This window comes from Papilio machaon, chromosome 20 (assembly GCF_912999745.1).
Source record: "Papilio machaon chromosome 20, ilPapMach1.1, whole genome shotgun sequence".
Classification (NCBI taxonomy): Eukaryota; Metazoa; Arthropoda; class Insecta; order Lepidoptera; family Papilionidae; genus Papilio; species Papilio machaon.
The window spans coordinates 4,024,200-4,047,019 of NC_060005.1; the positions used below are offsets into that span (position 1 = coordinate 4,024,200).

At 33.1% G+C, this 22,820-nt stretch overlaps 3 protein-coding genes across 3 annotated transcripts; 2 read left to right on the top strand and 1 right to left on the bottom strand.

Moving 5' to 3' along the window:
• Window positions 1–933: 933 nt before the first annotated feature.
• Window positions 934–6,061, top strand: LOC106716368. The gene is made up of 6 exons (XM_014509876.2): window positions 934–1,706; window positions 1,979–3,375; window positions 3,681–4,927; window positions 5,172–5,369; window positions 5,677–5,754; window positions 5,885–6,061. The coding sequence occupies exons 1-6, from the start codon at window positions 934–936 to the stop codon at window positions 6,029–6,031; spliced, it is 3,840 nt and encodes a 1,279-aa protein (XP_014365362.2). The 3' UTR covers window positions 6,032–6,061.
• Window positions 6,062–6,568: 507 nt separating this feature from the next.
• LOC106716365 (40S ribosomal protein S6) lies at window positions 6,569–9,600 on the bottom strand. The gene is made up of 6 exons (XM_014509874.2): window positions 9,523–9,600; window positions 9,004–9,208; window positions 8,756–8,901; window positions 8,276–8,446; window positions 7,423–7,569; window positions 6,569–6,691 (listed from the first exon to the last, which is right to left on the bottom strand). The coding sequence occupies exons 1-6, from the start codon at window positions 9,526–9,528 to the stop codon at window positions 6,605–6,607; spliced, it is 762 nt and encodes a 253-aa protein (XP_014365360.2). The 5' UTR covers window positions 9,529–9,600; the 3' UTR covers window positions 6,569–6,604.
• Window positions 9,601–11,601: 2,001 nt separating this feature from the next.
• LOC106716372 (geranylgeranyl transferase type-1 subunit beta) lies at window positions 11,602–16,968 on the top strand. Its single transcript, XM_045682856.1, has 5 exons — window positions 11,602–11,869; window positions 12,283–12,410; window positions 15,196–15,369; window positions 15,920–16,083; window positions 16,396–16,968. The coding sequence occupies exons 1-5, from the start codon at window positions 11,763–11,765 to the stop codon at window positions 16,876–16,878; spliced, it is 1,056 nt and encodes a 351-aa protein (XP_045538812.1). The 5' UTR covers window positions 11,602–11,762; the 3' UTR covers window positions 16,879–16,968.
• The last annotated feature ends 5,852 nt before the right edge of the window (window positions 16,969–22,820 follow it).

The following is a 22,820-nucleotide window of genomic DNA, read 5'->3' on the forward strand; positions in this document are numbered from 1 at the left end:
AAGTTGACATTGGCACAGCTTGACAGCAAAGAGTACATTGAAACTGTCACCTTATATACAAAGAGTCCACACCTGTAAAAACAAGTACTACCCTACCCTATTTTTGTCGCATATCAACCATAGTAAGACCGTCAACCGTCAAAGCAACTTGGTGGTAGTGCCCCAATTCGACACGTTACTTATCCCCTTACACGACGATGTACGTCATCATAAAAAATTGGTGCACTGGAATTACATTAAAAAATTTGATACTATAATCGATAAGGAACCTTTAATTATTAGGAAAAAGTTTGTATAAGAATACATCAACATACTTGGCATAATACAATTACCTTTTCTGAAAAGTGATCTTGACACTTTTCTTGGAATAATTTGTTAGTGTCAATGGCGTAGGTTTTTTGTTTTCATATTTGTTAATGAAAATATTTTTTTCATTCAGGTCACAATTAGTTGTCATTTCCATGTGAAAAGTAATCCGAATCTAATCTAGAATTTTCGAAATTATTGTGACAAGTAAGTTGGTTTTTATATATGTATTTTCAAGGACTACAGTTTGGTGTTGGGAATGAAACATGAATCGTTCTTAGCAATTACTTTGTTTTGTATGGGGAAAGATGGTATGGATATGATTTTGTAATATATAATTATTACCGGTCCGAGTGACAAAAGAACTAATTGCTATATAAACAGGTGTTTGTGAGGTAGAGTACGGACTTTATCAAAGTGCCTACAGATTTATTGGTCAGTCACATTAGCAAGTGAGCTTGGTTTAATACAATCCTTACGATCTTTACCAACCTACATTGATGGTTATCAAATGTAATGGTTATGTAAACCTTTCCAAAACTAGCTGTAAAAAAAAATTAAGGTCTTTACTATCAGTCTTACTTCTATTTCAGAATCCACAACATCGAAGTCTCTAACGCTTATAATATGGTTACAAAAACTTTGATGAATGAAAATTTAATGAATGAAAATATAGCTCTCTCAAATTATTCTTTCAATAAAAATGCATCAAATAATCTTCCAGTGAAAATTAACTTTAGTGAAAATACGAGCATTTCATCTTTTTCAAACAAGTTAGGAAAATCTAATAATTCTCATGAACAAAAGTCGCCTTATTTAAATTGTACGAAGGTGCGCATAATATCGACCGAAAAGAAAATCTTTCAAAAGAAGCCTAATGACGTCACATCATCGTTTTCCCAAGCGTGTAAAATTTATAAGACTAGTTCGGATGAATTTAAGTCGAGTAAAGGTAAATTTAAGAAAGATAAATCTTCACGTTTAGTTGTATCGAAGGAGCTGAGTAATGGTCAACAAACTGTTAGCGATATGAATGAATCGGAGTATCACAGTCGAGTCGACACCAATCGCAGATGTAAACGAAAACGCCGTCCTGCGAAAAAATTCGGTGGTCCTAATCTAGAAGAGAAGAAATTTGAATTTTATAACGGAGATTTAATATGTACCCCGGCAATAAAAGTAGATAAAAAGCAATTTAATCAAGATAAGAGGATTAATGACAAAATGCAAAAAATAAATCGAACAAGAAAAAGAGGAGAAGTCGTTCGGCCCGGTGATCTCTGGACAATATTGAGAAGCATCAACAAATTTTCCTATATTACATCTCCACGTTTGTCTGAAGACAGCATTGAAACAATTAAAAGAAAGGGAAACTATACTAAGAATCAAAAAGAAACCGGGTAGCTAGACTTTTCGTAGATTATATTATTATTTTAGATCATTAGGATTTGTTTAACGCTGCACAAATTATATTCAAAAAACAGCAGACGACGGAGTCATATTTTGTTATGTTATTGCTTTCATTTATTTTAGATAACTTAGGTCGTATTTATTGGTAGCTAGGTAGGCTAGGGTAGGTAGGTAGGTAGGGTAGGCTAGGGTAGGCTAGGCTATTGGTAGGTAGGTAATTTAAAATCAAATGCTCTCAAATCTCAGGCTCATCAAATTTCAGGCTTATTGAAACATGTACGACTGAGGAATTTTCTTATATATCTAGTTACGACATTAAAAGTAAATCGCAAAGCATTTGTTCGAAACCGTCCAGCTTCGATAGAGTTACGATTGTAAGTAAGAAAGGAGATTCGAATTTTAAAGAATTAACTAAACTTCCGGTAACGGATGTACGAAGTTCTCGAATTTCAAAGAAAAATTCGTTGAAAAATAGCTACAATAAACAAAAAGCTAATAAGAAAAATATCCAGTCAGTTGATATAAGTGGGACAGATAATAAAACAGAAACCTTTTTGAATTGTCAACCGAGTGATTTGTTTAAGAAACAATACTCTGGTCAACGACCAAATGAAGTTCAAGACAGTTACATCGAGTTGATTGATAATCCAAATGGTAATAGCGAAGATGAAACCTTACCCGAGGAAAAAATAGAGTACATACAAAATGAAACGTCGATGGAAGACAATAAATATCGTGAATCAAACGTATTCTTGTCGTCAATATCTAGTAAAACAGGTCTTAAAAACTTTTCTGATGTCAAAATTAATGACAACAGTAAAAATCCCTTGGAAAACAAAGGAAATTATTTTATGAAAGAAAATAGATATTTTTCCAAACAATTACTCTATAATCAAAGAAATTACGGAATTCCAAAATTAACTCAAACAGAAATTAAAAGAAGGTTGGTAAACTTAAAATATCCAATTGTTATACTTGGAAAAGACGAACTTAGTTCTACGTTTAGTATTGTGGATTACGATCCACCACACTTTGACGGTTTGAATCAACAAGTGTGGCCTTATATGAAAGAATGGATCGTTGATTCAAACAGAAATAAAGTAGATTCAAGGAGAAAAGTTTTGGAAAACCAAATAAAAAATTCTTTAGCCCCTAAACATCAAAATGTACCTGCGAGAAAAGATTGTCGCAATGAAATGTCGAATCGTAAATCAGTTCATAATTTCGTTGGTACTAGAATGCACAGCCCTGTTTCTAAGAAAAAGGAATCGAAAACTAATTTTCAACTAAAAGAAGATATGAAAACTAACATACCGGTACCTCAGAAAAAGAAAGTATTAAATCAATTCAAAGATAAAATGATAGATTTCATTAAACCTCAGAGGAATTTAGTTAACAAAAATGTTGTTAATAACCATTCAAGTATACTGAGATCTATGAAACATAACACGGAAAGTAAAATACATTTAGAATCGTTTAGAGGAGTCGATTATAAAGAATTATGCGAAAATACCTCGCACTTCAATAAACCTCAACCTAACAAATATTCATGGTCTAAAGTAAAATGGGCTAGCGATTTCATTGACAATATTATCAAGAAAATAAAAAAAGGAATGTATTATACTCAACATGACATTGATAGCGAAAACATTAATTCTGGTAAGACTTTATTTATTATTGTGTTTAGATAAATGTGTAAATAAAAAATTCGAAGATGCCGCATCCTTACGTTAAGTGTTAGACAATTTGACGATCAAAACGCCAATAGCCTAATATTTAAGGGTACGGACCATCGATATTGCGGTCTTGGGTTCCAATCCCGCCCTTCGACAATTGTCGTGGGTGTGAACTTATTGCGAACGATAACTTTATCATTATAACTTTTTTTTTACCTAACTAAAAGGTAATGAAATGTAGTAACTTATTATCATTAATAATCTGCAATTGCGGTGCGATTTTTCTAGGCACAGAAGTCATTATATCTGTCCCCAAGGTAGAAACAATTCCAGAAGACGAAAATATCAATCAAGATGTTACAAATGATACAGATAGTACAACTATACCAGGTTTTGATGATAATCGTAATGTTATGCCATTACAAGTTGATGTTAAAATGATTACCAGCACTTTAGTTTCAGTGCATTACAGTTTGACGAATGTTGTGTTACAATTTGACATCTGCATTCCTTCCGTATCGGAATCATCTTTTAATTCGACGCTTCCATCATTTTCATCGGTTATAAAACCTGAGAATCAAAGTACGCTATATAAATGTCAGGATAGAATACCAAATGGAATGTTGCCTGCAAAGCTATGCAGTATATTGCCCAAGTTTCTATCTCAAATAATGAAAGATAAAGCATTCACAGAATTACCCAATTCGCCTTTTAATATTGAAACCAACGCTAATCAGATTATTCCCAGAATCATTTTCTATCCTATTATGCAGTTTAGTTTGGAATTGCAAAATTTAATTACTGGAAAATTTTCTATAAAAGAAATATCTAATATAGATGAAAAAATCACTCCTATTCCTCCAAATTTGGATTGGTGTCTAAAGAATACATTGATAAAGAAAATTGAAACTAAACGTCTATTAAATTTTTCGCCAACTTTACGAAAATACATGAAATTTAATTTTGAAAAATTATCTGACATTAAAAATAATCAGAGATTGCTAACAAAACCGTTAGTAAATACTTGCACAGAAATGGTGCCGTATAGTTCACCATTTACCACGATCAGCCAGGCGTTAGGTTTAAATGATGTAGAAAAATTGATTTCTGGAATAAATAATTTTATGATAGGAGTAAGTCGATGGAATAAGAAATGTTTCCCTTCGCATAATTGTCGTATTGTAATCTCTGACGATCTACGACGAACGCTTGACTCAATGCCTAAATTTTCAATAACTTTATCAATCAGAGAACTTCCATACGAGAGAATGAATAATGTAGATTCAAATATTGAAAGAAGAATACCAAAATATGATAAAGGTAGCCATGAAATCGCCAAAAAATGCGTCAAGAAAACATTTATTAAGCTTCACAAGAAATGCAAGTCACTGACGAATATGTCAAAAGAAAGTTGTACTTCATTAAATAAAATCACAAATCTAGACGAATTCTTTCATGCCCTTGGATGTTATAAGCCATTGTCTAAAGTTTTAATGGGTCATTCGGATGTAGCAATCATGTCATCTATTATCGAGGTATGCTATTTTTGTAGTCGCTAAAAATTTAAATTTTTAAACGGAGTTCTATCAACTCATTGTAAATCCCCTAACTATCGTGAATGCAGCCTCCTAGATTGCCTAATCAAATTATGAATGTTACTAGAGAGACAAGATCTAGCTACGCCAGGGATGGAAGATATAGACAGATACAGAATTAAAATGAATAGAGGTTAGGCGGTTGAGTTTTTGTTTTGGTATAACGCTTTATCTTTTGTTATAGATGAGAAGTTGGATTAAAGAGATCACGCAAGCACAGGCTCTTCTTATTCTCTTGTTATCTAACAAGAAGGAAACCAGGAATCTGAAACGATTCCGGCCCATGATACTGCAAGGGATTGCAGTGAACAGAATAACCACAGCTGCAGAACTTGACATGGAAATTGAGGTTATTGAAAAGGAGAATTTGTGTATATCACAGGTAAAATTTATTAATTGAATAACTTTTTTTTCTATTGTTAGTCATTTTTTTATTAACGAATCTATATATATACAAGAAAGTCGTGTTAGTTACACTATTTATAACTCAGGATCGAACTGATTTAGCTGAGTATTGATGGGGAGGTAGCTTAGAACTAGGAGACGGACATAGGAACTTTTTTATCTTGGGTGCATTTTTTTTTATTCCACGCGGACGAAGTCGCGGGTAAAAGCTAGTACTTTATAATTTATCAAATCCGATCGGTGTTTTTCCGAATGAGTTTAACGCGACCTTAAATTTTTTTCAGAACGAAGGTATATCATTTTTGTCCCAATCCAACGATAACAGTCTTTTAGATGAATTATGTTGGATCGCTAAAACAACTGTAAGATTTATTTAAATTGTTTGTTTTTTTTAATATTTTCATTAATAATTACAAAATTAACTGCTCATTTCAATTACGTAAATGCCAACTTGGAGAGAGGACACCTTTGACTGTTTAACAAATTTTTCAGGCATCCGATTATCAAAAGCCATTTGATGACTCATCAGAGAAATTATTAAAATCATTGCTTGGGAAGCGAAAGAAACTGAACCCTTCTTACCTCAGAGTGATGGCTCGATACGTCGGTCTAGGATTATTGAAGCACCGCAGCAGTTAAAACACATCGACGAGTACAATACATGCCTACCTATGCATTTCTAGTACTGCTTCACTGTGATTCGTTTTTGATATATTTAATTTAAATAAATTATAACACTATAAATCTCAAACCAACATGAGAAACCTAAAATATATTTTAATTTACAATTGAAAGAAATTAAATTTAATGTGTGGCTCTTTTTCATTGAATAAAATAGGGTGTTAAAAGTAAAATAATAGGGTAGCATGAAAATTACTAATCAATTCGAGCGTCGGTGGTTCGAGGCTTAAGCACTTGACTTGCAATCTGCAGGCTCTGGGTTTGAATCACGCCATGTACCAATGTGTTTTCGATTTACATATATACATTTATCAGACGTTCCTACGGTGAAGGAAAACACATATCTGAGAAGAAATTCGAAGATATGAGTGAAGTCAACCAACCCGCACTTGGTCAGCGTGGTTGGCTATGGACTAGGCACCTCTACCTTGGGGTAGACACCAAGCCCTTCTGTGGGGATGTATAGTGAGCTGATAATGATAAAAAGATGGTATACAGGTTTTACAATTTTTATATTTTTAAAAAGATTATTCACTTCTGTGGAGCGCTGTGGCTTGAGCTCTTGGAGTCGCGCATTGACGCTGATCGCCTGCGGTTGATCTCCTCCTGGCGGCGGACCTGTAACAATAAACACAATTATAAAATACATTTTCTCACAAAGTCAAATCATTTAAAAATATGACTAGTAACAGAACCCAAAAATCTATTTTCAAACTATTTTTGCTTATCTGTTGTGTTCTTAAATTACATTTTAAATCTATTTCGTTTAAATTGGAAGAGAAAAAGATGACTCAGATCAAATATTGAATTTGGAAGTTACATCATAATAACTATGATTAACAATGTCTTGTAGCTGATTTAATACCTTAGTATATATTGAGTATACACCAAGGGGTAAGACACAGCCCTTAATCTAACAGTAGGTATGATTAGCACAAATAGTTGTGCCTATATGATACCTCCTGTTGACCTAAAAATATACCTAAAATGAATATATTCAACAACACAGTGACAGATTGAGTTAAATTTTAATGCAATTTTAAATGTACTGTGTATAACTCAATAGATTGGTTATGAACACAAAACTACTGTAATATTGAAAAAAAAAAAAACAATATTTCGTACACAATGTATTTTTGCTTCTCTGAAAACGAAAAAGCAAATTTAAAAAAAGTGTAAGGCCGCATTTGTTCCAAGTAATCTCGGAAACAACTGCAGGTAGCTAGCTAGAATATAATACAATAACATATCTGTAAGACTCCAAAGTCACAACTTAATATTACTGGTACTCTCGCAGTTGGATAAAGCTAATCACATTATGTAAATTTGTAAACATTTTTTTCTCTTACCTTAGATTCCTTCTTTCTCTGTGCCAAAAGCTTGGCATATTCAGCCTCGGATGCCTTGCGCTTAGCCAGACGCTTCTTCTTCAGAGCCAAACGGTGGCGTCTACGCTGCAGAACTACAGGGGTGACTAACCTCTGAATCTTGGGGGCCTAGAATAATCAATACTAATTATTTTATCTGCATGGTTATTTTACAAAGTACTTGTACATTGCACCTATGTTTTAGACTGAGTGGTAAAATTTTAAATTTCTATTTATGAACTTGACTGAAAAGACAATTCAGAATTGTTCTGTTACAAGATTTAAAAACTGAATTTTACTGGTGCCCAAAAGCTTTGCTGATTGCCTCATGACCAACTGGTAGCGTAACTTACAGTACTGGTGTTGCGGGAGTCATTGACAAACAATTTGCACATAATATGTTTTACTCTAAATTTATAAACACCAAATTCAACAGACATAGTTTTACATTACTATAATTGATATTTTATAGGAGAAATACAACAAATAAGTATTTTTTGTACGGCACACTGTAAAAGAGACAGACAAAAATCGGAATCTTCTGCTCGGTGCACATTTTTTTACCCTGATTGTGCTGTTTGTTAGAGTTTTTTAAACTAACAAACAATAAATATCAGGGAAATTTTTAAAACATAAAATAATTAGTCATACTTCAAAAGCCTTACCAAAGCATGTTTTTACTTAACACTTCATTAAATAATAATAAGTAATTTGAAGTAAATTAATCTTTAATAACTAATAAAAAACAATTTGCATTTTAATGAAAAATGTTTAATTTAAACTTTAGATTCAAAACATGTCTCACTCCTCACACAATTATTAGATAAAAACTTACCTTATATCTAGGCTTGGCATTTTCCTTGCCTTCCTTGGTGGGCAGGAGACGTTTGACAACATAGCGACGAACATCATCTTGTTTGGTCAAATTGAACAGTTTGCGGATCTTAGATGCACGCTTGGGACCAAGGCGACGTGGGACATCACCGTCTGTCAATCCGGGGATTTCCTGAAAATTAATATAATACAAACATAATTTTCATTTGACATATGGCTAAAATTTACTTTTCATTTATCATTTTTAAGATTTAGATTTTTTCGAGAGATTGTTAGTATTTAGGAATACATTATAGATTATTGTATTAAATACAATTGTTCAATGTAAAACATAACCCAGGCCTATGATGGCTAGACATGAGGATGTGTTTCACATAATTTTTAATCTACCCTGCCGCATATAATTACTCAGATTTGTAGATCTGAGAAACAGTAAGAACAGGGGAACTTTGCACTGTTTATTGCAGTAAAAAATAATTACCTGGGCACCCTTGCGGACAATAACTAGAGCCAAAACAGATAAGTTAGCATCAACAATGCAACCACGGACTGATTTGCGCTTCCTCTCACCATCACGACGAGGTCTGTAGCAAGAGTGACCCTTGGACATCAACAAACGGACACGGCCTAAAATATAGAAGAAATTTTAATAACGTACGTCGCTCTAAAATGGAGTTTATAGTGAACAGGCGCAAATGCATAAATGATATCACTGTTTAGAATACGTACTGTTGGTAAGAACTCCCTGTTTCATGGGAAATCCTTGCTTGTCGTTACCGCCGGCAACACGTAAAATGTAGCCCTTCCATTCATCTCCTAGTTGATCAGCTTCAACTTCAGCGCCCATGCGCTTTTCATAAAAGATACGGAGCTTGTGCTCGTCCACCACCTCGAATAACTTCTGACATCCCGTTACCGGGTAGGAGACGTTCAACTATAACAACAAATATAGGTTAGAATCGCGCACATATATTTGAACTAAAATAAAAAAATGTGTAAAGTAGACATGCTTGACTATATAGACAATAACATTAGTAATGCCACTTTACGCGAATACATAAAAAGTGAAATGAACACTCATGTTCATTTCAACAAACATCAACATTTATCCACATTATTCTTAAAAATCCCAGCACAGAATAAATATACAGCCATTTTATTGAACAAGCAAAGAAACTAATAATCTGTTAACACTACTATTTTATTATAGTATAAGGGAATTTAGAAATAAAAACACTTTTTATAAACCTTCATGACTTCGGCTAGCTCCTTGGAACGTCAGCCATGAAAAAGAACCATAAAGTTTGTAGACATCAAATAGAAATAGGTGACATAAACAACTGTCAAACTTGGTTGTCTGTGTTGTCATGGCATGGATACTTCTATTGTAACCTTTGATTCTTAACCTCATTAGTGTCAATTTTAAGTAAAATTACTTTCGAGATTTGTGGTCTGAACACAAGGTTGATTACATCTTTTTTCTAATTATTCTAAAATCGACCAAATGAAAAAACAAATAAAATTTGCCTCGAAAATAGCAACATTGGAATGTCAAAAAGATGTGATGTGATCTCAGATTAAGAATTATATAGATATGACACGCGCGTTCACCCGTAAGGGACAGATAGAGAGTACTATAGACTATACCTATATATATGTAAAAGGATTGGGGTTACCAGTTATTTGTTTTGTCCCGAAAATGAATAATTACGATATAATTTAATATATACCAATTTATATATTCCCAATTAAATTGTAATTAATAAATGTAATAAATATAACAAACAATGCGTAATTTTTGTTTATGTGACTAAGATTAGGTAAACAGATTTTTTGGTAATACTTAGTCAATATGTATGTACTTAGTATGTTTAATATAAAATAATTGAAACAAGTTTATTCATTATGTGACCATTTATATACCAAAATGAACTTAACAAAACATAGATTCTTATGACACTAAAGTTTATTCAAAATGACCTCCGTGATTTTGAATACAGGCCTTCAATCTGCTCGGCCAGTCGTCTATCGCAGCACGAACGAGGTCCATGTCAATATCGGCGGCTGCCTTAATCAAGGATGTCTTGAGTGACTCCAAAAAAAGAATTTCCCGATATTTTTTTCCCGCTTACCGCTTCAACAAAGCGCGGCATCTCTTCAGTCTTAGGTCCATTAGACGAGCATTCAAACGATGTCCTGTTTTTCTTCGATATGCACGAAGCCCTAAGTCTTCATAAAAAGCTACAAAAAACATACCAATATTATAATCATATAATTTTAAATTACTCTGTAAATAATTACAGTTAACACTACATGTAAAACTACTTAATATTTAACTATTTTGATTGTAATTTCTAAGAAATAAAAATTTACATGGGACAAATTAAAAAGCATACTCTTTAAAATCAACGGGATAAGAAAGTATCAAATATTTAAAAACACAGCAGCAATACTAGTATTAAAAACTCCTTTTGAAATCTGTTGAAAATAGTATAAAAATGTGAATTGTTTCATTTATATACATTATACATACTATAATTTATTTCCCCTAAATTCAGGGTAATTTTTACAACAAGATGGTGGTATTATTTTTAGGGGTAATAACCAACCAATTTGAAAAGAAGTTTAATATGGCCGCTTGTTTCCCAGATCTACAGTATATTATTTGACACAAATGACATCTGCGTTTGGGCGCATAATGTTCGAAAAATACGATTTTATTTTAGCGGATTTTACACGTATTTTAACATATTAGTTATTACAAAGACTGTAAAGAACAACTAGTTTGTATTTTCTTCCTTATTTTGTATGAATACATGTGAATAAGTAGTTTCAGTACTTACGAGTGAAAGGTTATGTTTTTCTCTTTTCGCTCACTACGGCTTTTACAACCGACGATACAGCAGTATACCATGTTTTATAAACTTTACCTTACTAAAACTGTAATATCAAAATATTTTTGCACAATTACAGCGACTAAGTACTCACAATTTTCGAAAAATAGCACGAATGTCAAACTTTGTTAGGGACAACCTAGGTTGTTTGTAGGGGACAACCTTTGTTCCAAACAAAGCCCAAACCCTGGTACGCAGAAAGGGACGGAAGATAGTTATCCCTGTCTTTGTCACGTCACAGGAATTGTGTATAACTGTATCTCTCTCACTCACGGTATTATTATTACCGTGTCATAGACTTGGATGTGATTGATGTTGGATTTGACAATTTGTCATGAACCTGAGAACCTGCCCGTCAGAATTTTGTATTTAAAGACTGACATTTGTGATTTTGGTTCAACTTCAAATGTCGTGAAACTATTTCTTGGAAGAATAAGTAATCTTACTTTTTACTTTATTAGCCAATATGATTGTGTTCGTCTAAATTTTTCACTTTAACAAAGAATGTTAAAAAGTTAAGTAAACTCAAAACAAATATTGGTACCTAATTTCAAAATCAGAATTTGTGCCTTTCACTTTTGAAAAAAAATAAAAATGATTAATGAAGAGAACAAGGAATTAGCTCATCGGCAACATGTGAAATACTTTATGAGATTTCTTAATATCCTACCATCCTCGTTGTCTTCGCATGATTCAACCAGGTATGTCTGAGAATGTTTCTTAAAAAAATACTAACTAAATAGATGCACATAAATTTTAATTCCTTTCCTGTAATTTCATTAAATTAATTAATGTATTGTCTAACACATTTATTCAAAAAGTATACAAAGTTAACTCATGTGGGCAAAGCTATAATTGCTATTGATTTGCCATGTTCAATGCCACTGACACACTCTATTTGTTACAATATAATAGTGAAGTGACTGCCCATATTCATTGACAATCTGGAAGGTTGTTGTTTTATTACCTACCTTAAACAGAATAGAGTGGATGAACTGAAAGAGCCCCCTCTTCCTGCCCTCTTCTCCTGCCATTCAAGTTGACTATGAAGATGTAAATGTTCTTGTCTAGAGGCCTCATCATTTTAAATGTAATTTGAGTTATTGTATTTCAGGGTAACAATAGCATATTTTTCTGTTGCTGGTCTGGATGTGTTAGGATCAATTACATCAATATCTATTGAACTAAGGTCCAGAATTATTGACTGGCTTTACTTATTACAAGTACAACCTCGTAAATCAGGTAATTTTTTTAATGCTTTAATCATTAATTAATGAAAAATGTCATATAACTAAAATACAAATAAAAATAATACAAATTTTATTGTAAATATTTTTTGTTAAAGACTTTTTATTCTACATCAAGAATATCCTTATGTTAATGTAATGAAAAACTTGGATTTATGTTTTTTAACTCATAAATACGACATTATCAGTCTGTTCCTCATTCAGTTGAAATCAATGTAATTGAAAAAAAATTATGTTAGTTTTCCTGTACAGCAAGTTTTGTTTATAACTGTGCTAAAACAAAGAGGATAAAGGTTTGTTTTGCTTTGAGATAGAGCTAACATTGTTGAGTAGTTGTATTATGTTTTTTTTTGGCAGAGCACAGGGAAAAATCGTCTTAAATATTTAAGTCTGTATTTTATAATTTGCATATAATATTGTGGAAATGTATTTATCTTGTAACAAACAGCCACATTTACAAATATTGTTTATTTGATATTTACACAGACTTTATGCTTGTAGAATGTACTGTTTGACATTGCTCAATGTCCCCTTAAATATAATACAGTTATTTAAAATTATATTCAATATTTACAGCAACGTTCAGCTTTACCGGTAAATGCATATAGTCTACTTTTTCGAGTTTATTTTCCAATGGAAAACATCTGCTAGTTTATTTTATTTAATTGTATAAAAATTTTTTCACTAACACCTAATAGTTCTTGAGTTTATACAACATTCAAGTCCATCCCTGTTATAAAATTTGAATACATATTAGTATGTATATTTTACACTTGCTTTATGTATTTACACATGTTTTATGTCACATATATTAAGATTTAATACTACTATATAATGAATAAACATACATGCTAATCATAGTAATGAGTGAAATAATAACCATAGACTATGATAAACAGTTTAAGTGTGACAAACTTTTATTACATTCTTGTTGACTTAACAATAGAAGCAAGCTCAACGGTTAGTAATAAAATTGATAACAGATCTGCATGTAATTTTTATATTTAAATATTGTAAAAGTTAATTACCATGTAATCAGCTACCGTTACTTTGTTTCGACATTGTTTGGCAATTGTTAAGATTATGTTTTATAATTCAGCATTTTAAACATAGACGCAGAGGAACTTGATTTTTTGAAGGATGTTCCAGCAACCATTATTGTAAAATATCATGAATGGATGACTTGATACATTGTTATAGATTTCTAGTTAGAAGTATACAGATTCATTGAATAATTACATAGGAATTAGTTACAACTTTACTATTTATTTACACTTTCTGGTAGTAAAAAATGAACTATTTAAACATAAAAAATTAATTAATCAGCAGACGGCCGTGATTCGCTCGGTTCGAAGTTAAATCAACCTTGATAAGCTTTAATACGAGCATTAAGCCGCGTTCACATTTGCCTGAAGCCGCGTTCACATTTGCCTGACGTGTTGTGTCGTGATGCGTCAGAAAGGTATCGGTCTCATACAATTAATATGGTTGCGTGCACACTTCTCTGACGCAGTGTGTCGTGATGGCTTGTGTCGTGTCGCGTCAGTAGCGATCCCGGTCCGCGTCAGTTGGGTGAGGTGCGGGGGACGGCGCAGCGACACGACACAGCGGGTCGGACTAGTGTGCACGCGCACGTGTCGTGTTGTGACGCGTCAGAAGGTATGGACGACGAGCTGATCGAGTACGTACGACAATATAAAGCGATTTATGATACAAAATGTAAACAATATAAGGATCAATCTATCTTTTTGTATTTACTGGATGTATCCAATATCTTCTTCTCTTTTTTTGTTTTATTAGAAGTGTTGCCAGTGCCAATAACTGCATATCTTCTTCATAATCTGAATCCGAATCGGATGATTCATGAAAAAATATTGCGAATGTGTAAACTCTCCGAGAGCTATAACGGAACTGATTAAAAATGCGTCATAACGCGTCACATAGATGTGAACAGTAGCCATCACGACACAAAGCATCACGACACAACACGTCAGACAAATGTGAACGCGGCTTGACGTGTTGTGTCGTGATGCGTCAGAAAGGTATCGGTCTCATACAATTAATATGGTTGCGTGCACACTTCTCTGACGCAGTGTGTCGTGATGGCTTGTGTCGTGTCGCGTCAGTAGCGATCCCGGTCCGCGTCAGTTGGGTGAGGTGCGGGGGACGGCGCAGCGACACGACACAGCGGGTCGGACTAGTGTGCACGCGCACGTGTTGTGTTGTGACGCGTCAGAAGGTATGGACGACGAGCTGATCGAGTACGTACGACAATATAAAGCGATTTATGATACAAAATGTAAACAATATAAGGATCAATCTATTAAAACTAAACTATCTTTTTGTATTTACTGGATGTATCCAATATCTTCTTCTCTTTTTTTGTTTTATTAGAAGTGTTGCCAGTGCCAATAACTGCATATCTTCTTCATAATCTGAATCCGAATCGGATGATTCATGAAAAAACATTGCGAATGTGTAAACTCTCCGAGAGCTATAACGGAACTGATTAAAAATTCGTCATAACGCGTCACATAGATGTGAACAGTAGCCATCACGACAGAAAGCATCACGACACGACACGTCAGGCAAATGTGAATGCGGCTTTATTCGCGTTTTATGCCGTTTTAGTAGTTTCACTTGCACTATGTGAATTATTTTCAACATCGTTTTACATTGCGCCACTTCTGTTGCTACTTTGGTGCCTCATCCTACCATTCTAGCAACCACTCTCCTGGGTCTCTCAATGGCGTCCTTGATTAGGTAATTCCTGTTTACAGATGGTGACATGTCGACATGTGGCTTCCAAGGCTCTTCAACTATAAACATAGAGCTTGACAATGCAAACAGTCACTACCGATGTGGACATCTAGCTATGACGTATACTGCTTTGTGTACTTTACTCGCATTGGGGGATGATCTGTCGAGGGTTAATAGGAAAGCTATCATTAATGGTGAGTGTTCTCCATATAGGAGGAGGTTAATAAATTGCGTGAAAGGTGATTAGAGGAGATTAACGACCGAAATGACGACAGATAGATATGTAGACGATGAATGCCTGGTGTGCTAACTTCACATGTGTACATAAGGACAGGGAGATGTTATTTTTCTATATAGGTGCAAATATTTATGTGTAATACAACAGATATATTCACCTAGGAAAGCAAAACACTCCTAAAACTTACCTTCCCTAGCATTTTTTCAGAAACTACCTTCATTTAAATTTTATTCAAGGTGGATTTGTTATGAACTATGATTTCAATTTCAATTCATTTGTAAACTAACTCTCTCTTTCAAATGCTACTTTTTGCCTAAGATTTCTGTCCACTATTAGGTAATAATGTTGCAAAAAAGGCAAACAATACTCAGTGTTTGTAGAATTTTTTTAGAAGTAAAAAATGGCCATTCAACACAATAGTCAATAGAGTAAGTCTATTTTCTCAACTTTTGATTCGGCAATCCAATAACAATGTTTTACCTTAATACTATTGTTTTACCCTACAGGTGTAAAGGCGCTACAGACGGAAGAAGGCAACTTCTCTGCGACTCTCTCCGGCTGTGAATCTGACATGCGCTTTGTCTACTGTGCGGCTTGCATCAGCTACATTCTAAATGACTGGTCTGGTTTCAATGTAGAGAAAGCCACAGACTATATTATTAAAAGTATGGTAAGTATTTTGTTTCATTAAAATTTGATCTAACGTTTTATATTTATATTATGCATACAATAGTAATTTTTTTTACTGCTTGTGACACAAAAATAGTAAACATTTGAGTAATATGAAGGTATAAGGATACAATTTTAAATGCTTTGTTATTTATAAATTGTTAAAGCAAATTTTTTTTTCAATGTATTTATTGAAATTTGAAATATAATTTAATTAACAGCCAAATTCAGACTCGTTTAATAATATAGTGTTCGCTCAAAAAATTAACGAAGATGAAAATTGATGCATTTTTAATTTTTTTTTTGTTTCCAGGGCTATGATTATGGGATAGCACAATGTCCTGAATTAGAATCCCATGGGGGTACAACATATTGTGCTCTCGCAACCTTAAGTCTCACCAATCGTTTGGACCAACTCTCAGAATATCAACTTGACAGTCTCCGGAGATGGCTTGTGTTCAGACAAGTCGATGGATTCCAAGGCAGACCTAACAAACCAGTCGACACATGCTACAGTTTTTGGGTAGGTGCTTCATTGAAAATGTTAGATATGTTACATTTGACAAATTATAATAGTAATAAAAGATATGTTTATGAGACTCAGGATTATGTTGTTGGTGGTTTTTCAAAATGGCCGGACACTTGTACTGATCCAATGCATACATACTTAGGTTTGGCTGGATTAAGTTTAATCGGGGAAAGTGGTTTGTTAGAAATTGTACCCACTTTAAATATTACCAGGAGAGCATATGATCATTTAAAAAGTTTACATCAAAAGTGGGCTAGCGAATTGTAAGTTGACATATCAATTTTAGTGACTTTTTAATTGTTTTTTTTTTAAGTAATTTAATCAGCCGATTGTATACTAGTTAATATGCGAGTACAATTTTTACTGTATATGATGATCCAAATTAAATCCTAAACGTTGGTAAAAAGTTTGTAACTATAGAGTTCGTATATTACCATTTTCATCTCACAATTTTCACAAAATTGTAAATGATGAATAAAATTATGCAATTTCCATAATCTATAGTGAAGTTAGTTTACATAGTTTATGTCTTGATTTGGAACATCGTAAACATTGATGTTATCAATCAGTCAAATATTATCGATGTGTTATCTTAAATCAAATGTATTTTTCAATTAAATTTTATAGTATTCAAGTCAGGGAAGTTCCACACTTACAACATATCGTATTTTAAATTTTCTCTAGTCGGTAATTAACGATGAAATGATATAGACCGACAAGACTATCAGAACCGATGAGCATAAGTCAAACTAAATTATAAAAGCTCACTAGCGCCCCTCTGTCAACGCCAAAAAATGTAAAGATCCTCATTTTACTGTAACTGTCATGTATTTTTTTTTTTTACCACGGCGATTCAACGTTTTGTGTACGATGCTCACGCAACGCCATACTAGCGATGAAGATTTAAGTTGCCTTGTATACGACGGGGCTTGATGATTAATGTGACGTTATAAGATCATGTCGTCATATGAACTTGTACAGTGTAAAAATAGTTTAAATTAAACAGTGAAATAAGTTTGACCATGGTTCCTATGCTTATGTTATTTTTGAATATTTTATCGCTGAATATTGTAAGTGTTGTTGTTTGCATTTTTTCTTGTATTTTTATAAATAAATTGGTCAATTATATATGCCTATCAAAAATTCTGATTAAATCTAATTATTCAGTACATTTTATGTGCAAAAAAATTATGATTTTGATACTGAAATTAATATTTATAAATTATATACATATTATTAATTACATATATAAAATGAACGCACAATTTTATTACAAATATTTTTACCGTGGGCTTCCACTGCCTAAGTAATATAGTTGTCAGATATCTTGGCGGCTCTGAATTTCGCGGCAGACTCTGCGCAGAACACAATTTTCAGTGTATCGGAGTGTAGCGGGGGGAGGGAACTGCGCAGTGCGCCGATGATCTCGAGCTGCCTAGATATTTGAAAAGAACTATATCTGTGTCATCAACAATATGCTTTTGCATGATTGTAGTGGTAACCTACGGTTAGTCAGTACTTAATATATTTTTTTTATTTGTGTCTAGATTTATACATTTATTAATGCAAGAGTTTTTTTCTTTTTATGTTGTGAAAATCTGTTTTAAATAATCTAACCTTTAGTTTAAAACTAGTACGAATTTGTATGGATCAGACAAAAAATAATTTTTGAATTTATTTCTTAAATTTTAAATTTATAAAATAACGTAGCATATTCAAATGTAATAACAGAGGGATAGAAAAGTGATTTAAATTATTGATAGTTTATATTTGGTCAATGCAAAATAGACAGGTATAAAAAAAAACGTAATATATAATCGAACAAATTAAGCTTAGTATTAAGAAACTTACCCATCACGTGTCTGCTGAAATGTCTGGATAAAAAATATAGTGGTCTCTTTCTTTATCTTCGTCGTGTTCTTCATTGCTGAAAGTCCTATTAAATCTGAAATGCCTTCGCTGAGGTGTCGATGTGCCTCCAAACCTTTATGCAGGTGTGTCAAGTCCTAGTATTGTTTGGACTTGGTCGTAGTTCTATTTGGACTTTCCTTTTATTTTATTAAAAATAAAAACAGATATCATTATAAATTACAACGAAGAGACAGAGAGTAATGATTTCTCACTAGACCGGATCATTATTTTCAGAACCGGATTAATTTCGGTACTGAAAATAATGGGACTAATCCATGAAAATTATTATGTATGTATGTATATTAATAAGGTAATAGAATAAACTTGTTAATTATAACGTATTTGTGATAATTTTAAATTGTTAATGAATAAAAATTATCGCAACATAAAATTAAATACACGCACATTTATATGTAAATTAAAATAAATGTTAAAAGAAGTCTTATATTTATTTATTACTTAATCATAAATGCAAGAAAGAAAGAAGAAAAATTTATCATCTCCCTGTCCTTATCCTACTCAAGTAGGGTCGACGCACTAGGTTTTCGTCTTCCAGGTCTATCTTCCGTTATCTCAGTCTTCACTCCATTCTTGATCATATTATGATAGTCATCTTTCACGTAATCTATCCATCTCTATTAAGGCCTGTCTCTACCGGTATATCCCTCTACATTGATATTTAAAGTTCTCCTTGTCACATGCGATTTTCCTCTCCTTATAACATGTCCATATCAAGCCAACCTTTTGATTCATTATAAAAAAACCTTGTCTAACAAATAGTTTTTAAAAATTAATGATGCTTCGTAAATGTATATATACTATGAATTAGTAATACGAAATAAATGTCTTTTTTTCATTTTATTTGTTAAATAATTTTATACGGATAGACAATTTTTCTAGTACCCTCTCTACCTCCTTTTCCCGAATCCAATCTCCACTGGAACGGTCGCCAGGGCCGGCGTTAGGTTAGTGTGCGGCTGGGCGATCGCCCAGGGTGCTGGAGAGAACCACAAGTTTGCTTACACATCACACAATCTCACTGACTATAACCGAAAGGCATTGTACAAAAGGGGGCGCTGTAGAAATCTCGCCCAAGGCGCTAGAATACTAAAACCGTTACTGATGATCGCCATTGCTATAGAAAAAAGGCGCGCGGTCAGTATAAAATAATTTATAGTAAATATAAAGATATCGATTAAATATAAGAGGTTACGCTATTTTTAGGGTCGCTTTTTTGGCGTGGATAATTTTAAAAATTATTTTGGACTTGAAAAAAACTAAGAAGTACAAAAGCTTTACAAATCATTGAAAGCATTAATTATACGCTCTAAAGGTTTCTTAAAGCCCGAAGCTATTTACATAAAATTATAATTTTTTCGACCCCTTTCAACACGACCGTCATAATATTTCATTAGGGTTTTTCTCAAAGCACACAAAAATATTTATAACTAAGTATAGGAGACTTTTAATGCGATCTTAAACCTAAATATTTGTTTTTTTATACATCTTGCAGGTCAAAAATGTGTTTGTTTTACATTGAAATATGGGGACATAAAACGTAGTGGTTATATCCACTTTGGCAAACATCGTCTTTAGGAACAATATCGTTTTAAAAATAATAAACAATTTTAAATAATTTTTAGGGAAACAATTTATCTCACTCGTCAAGTCAAGACGTTAATGAAAGGATGGAACAAAAGAACATTAGAGCCTTTGGTCTTTTGGCCCATATAAAAAAATCCATGATATTAATATATAAAAATACATGCCATCGGAAAAAAATTCTGTCAATAAACCGAGAAATAAAAAAAACATGTAACAATAATAAGAACGTCTGAGTAGGTACCAAATAATAAAAATTATATCTGCCTGCACCAGACCACGTTCTTCATTAATTGTTAATTTAACAAACAAGATAATTAATGAAGATAGAACAAAAAGTATTCTAATTATTAAAGGCATTGTACATTTATATTATTGAAGTTTAATAAAGACTGCAAGTGAAAACAAAAAGTTGAACTCTGAGCAAACAATTAATTACCTTTCTAAAGACTTTGTAATGAGCTGGTAAAGTTTAGCAAAACTGTTTAATAATGGTACCGAAGAAAAAATTGAACAAACATTATTTTCGTTTTAGTTATATAATTAATTAAAATTCAGGTTCATTCAGAATCAGAAGAGATCTCATAAGAGATGTTAATCTTTTCATTAAATGAGTTTACTCTAGGTGTGAATTTTTGATTTAAAAGTGCTTACGATGCAAGAGGTCATGTGAACATTATGTTTTTTTTATATAAAATAAGCCAGACATTGATCACGATCCCATCTGATGTTAAGTGATGATATAGTCGAAAGGTGGTACGCGCTAGCTTAGTAAATACCTATTCACTCTATTCTAGAAGGCCCCCATATACGCATCTGTATGATTTTATACAATAACTAGCGGTCGCCCGCGACTTCGTCAGCGCAATATTTAGAAAAAACTAGCCTATAATATGCCCGCAGGCATCAGCTACCTTCCTGTTAAAGTCCCGTCAAAATCGGTCCAACCAAACTATCGGTTAGTGTAGAGTTCGTGAAATATCTCATTATACTGAATAGACAGGCCGATTGCAGATTACATTAGAATTGTTAATTATCTGTGTTCAACCCGGCTACAATCCGATTGGCAATGTGTCTGAACCACGTCCGAACCTTTCTGATACGGATTTATAATTTGTTGGTCATGCATAGTTCTTTAGGTTTCCGATGCTGATAGATTTGTACAAAAATTATTGTTCTCTCTCATTATCTCTGAAAAATATTAAATAATAATAATAATTATATTCTCATTTATCGCAATGGCTGACGCGAGTGATTTCTTTAGTTAACTTTTTTCGATATAATATTTCAACTCCTAAATTAAGTAGAGGAACGTCAAATTCCAAACGATGTCGGCAATTACTAATCTATCTATCTGCCCTCATTTCAGTGGAATTCAATATAAAACGTACGTATTAAACGGATGTGCAAGTAAGCTTTTAAATTTCCCAAAGTGAATTTACTTCAAAGCACTTAAGACTCAAAGTTCTCAAGGGATTCCTGACAGAACAGGAATTGTAGAATATAAAAAGTACAGGAGTACTTCTTGTAAAAGGCTTTCAACGTGACGACTCGTCCGCCGTGAAGAGAAAGTAATGCAATTTACCTCACCATCAGTACTATCTTAGGTATATAAGTCTTTTATAAAGTGGTACGACCTGTATCTAGTCTGCATTGTTTAAGGGCGGTGGTAATTATTAATCTTTGGCGATCCCGCGTATTCTCCTTCTAAGAAATAGATTTCATAACGCAATATTTACTCGGGTATTTCTATTACACACCGTACAAATTATTACTACATAATTTAATATAGCTAACGGACCGTCTCAGTCGAACGAAATTAATTACATATTTTTACTACATTTTGTTACGTTGGGTTAAATTCATTAAAACATCTAAGGAATAACGAAAAGTTTTAAATGAAATAATTTATTAAACAGTAATCCAAACATCTGAAATCGTTAGAACGACAATAAATCTAAATGATTAATTGCAAAGCTCTGGATTACAATTGTTAATTGCTTATCTGTGTGCGGACCTTATCGATTTAATGTCTTCACAGATAAAATGTTGCTAGCCTTCACCGAATTCGTTATCACACTTTTGTGCCTCTTCATTTCCATACTCCGATTACTGTCAAATCATGTAAAATGTATATATTACCAACTAGCTGTCGCCAGCGCGGAATTAAAAAACCCAATTAGTATCCTATGTGTTCTTCCATCCTATATTCTAACTACATCTATGCCAAATTTCAGCGAGGTCCGTTTAGCTGTACTAGCGCCTTGGGCGAGATTCCTATTGCGCCCTTTTTTTTCCATGCCTTTGCGGAGATTTTAACAGGGTTATGCGAAACTGTGTAAATTGCCTTTGGCGCCCACTTCTGTGGAGCACCCTGGGCGGTTGCCCAACCGTACCCTGCCTTAACGCCGGCACTGTCTGGAGATACGTAGTAATAAACATCCATCTAAACTTTGGCATTTATAATATTAATAATTAAGTAACAAGTATGATTGGTAAGATATGTTCTGCTCTGTTACTTTATGGTCTTTTGATGTCACCGCATTATGAATATCCATGTCGACGAGTATGCGCATATGCAAGAATGTGACCGCTAGTTTCCCCTTTCAAAATATTTGTATTTAAGCAAATTAGACTCTAATAAAAAAGGTAACAATTGATTTTTGTATGTCACTGTAAATCCATCGTTAAAGAGG

Excerpts from the sequence above, each read along its gene's own strand:
- LOC106716368 (XM_014509876.2), top strand. The coding sequence starts at position 934 with ATGGTTACAAAAACTTTGATGAATGAAAATTTAATGAATGAAAATATA. Across the intron at positions 1,707-1,978 it reads AAGAATCAAAAAGAAACCGG|GCTTATTGAAACATGTACGA; the intron begins GTAGCTAGACTT and ends ATCAAATTTCAG. Across the intron at positions 5,755-5,884 it reads GTTGGATCGCTAAAACAACT|GCATCCGATTATCAAAAGCC; the intron begins GTAAGATTTATT and ends CAAATTTTTCAG.
- LOC106716365 (XM_014509874.2), bottom strand. Across the intron at positions 8,902-9,003 it reads ACAGGGAGTTCTTACCAACA|GCCGTGTCCGTTTGTTGATG; the intron begins GTACGTATTCTA and ends TCTATATTTTAG. Across the intron at positions 7,570-8,275 it reads ATGCCAAGCCTAGATATAAG|GCCCCCAAGATTCAGAGGTT; the intron begins GTAAGTTTTTAT and ends TGATTATTCTAG.
- LOC106716372 (XM_045682856.1), top strand. The coding sequence starts at position 11,763 with ATGATTAATGAAGAGAACAAGGAATTAGCTCATCGGCAACATGTGAAA. Across the intron at positions 11,870-12,282 it reads TCTTCGCATGATTCAACCAG|GGTAACAATAGCATATTTTT; the intron begins GTATGTCTGAGA and ends ATTGTATTTCAG. Across the intron at positions 12,411-15,195 it reads AGTACAACCTCGTAAATCAG|ATGGTGACATGTCGACATGT; the intron begins GTAATTTTTTTA and ends TCCTGTTTACAG.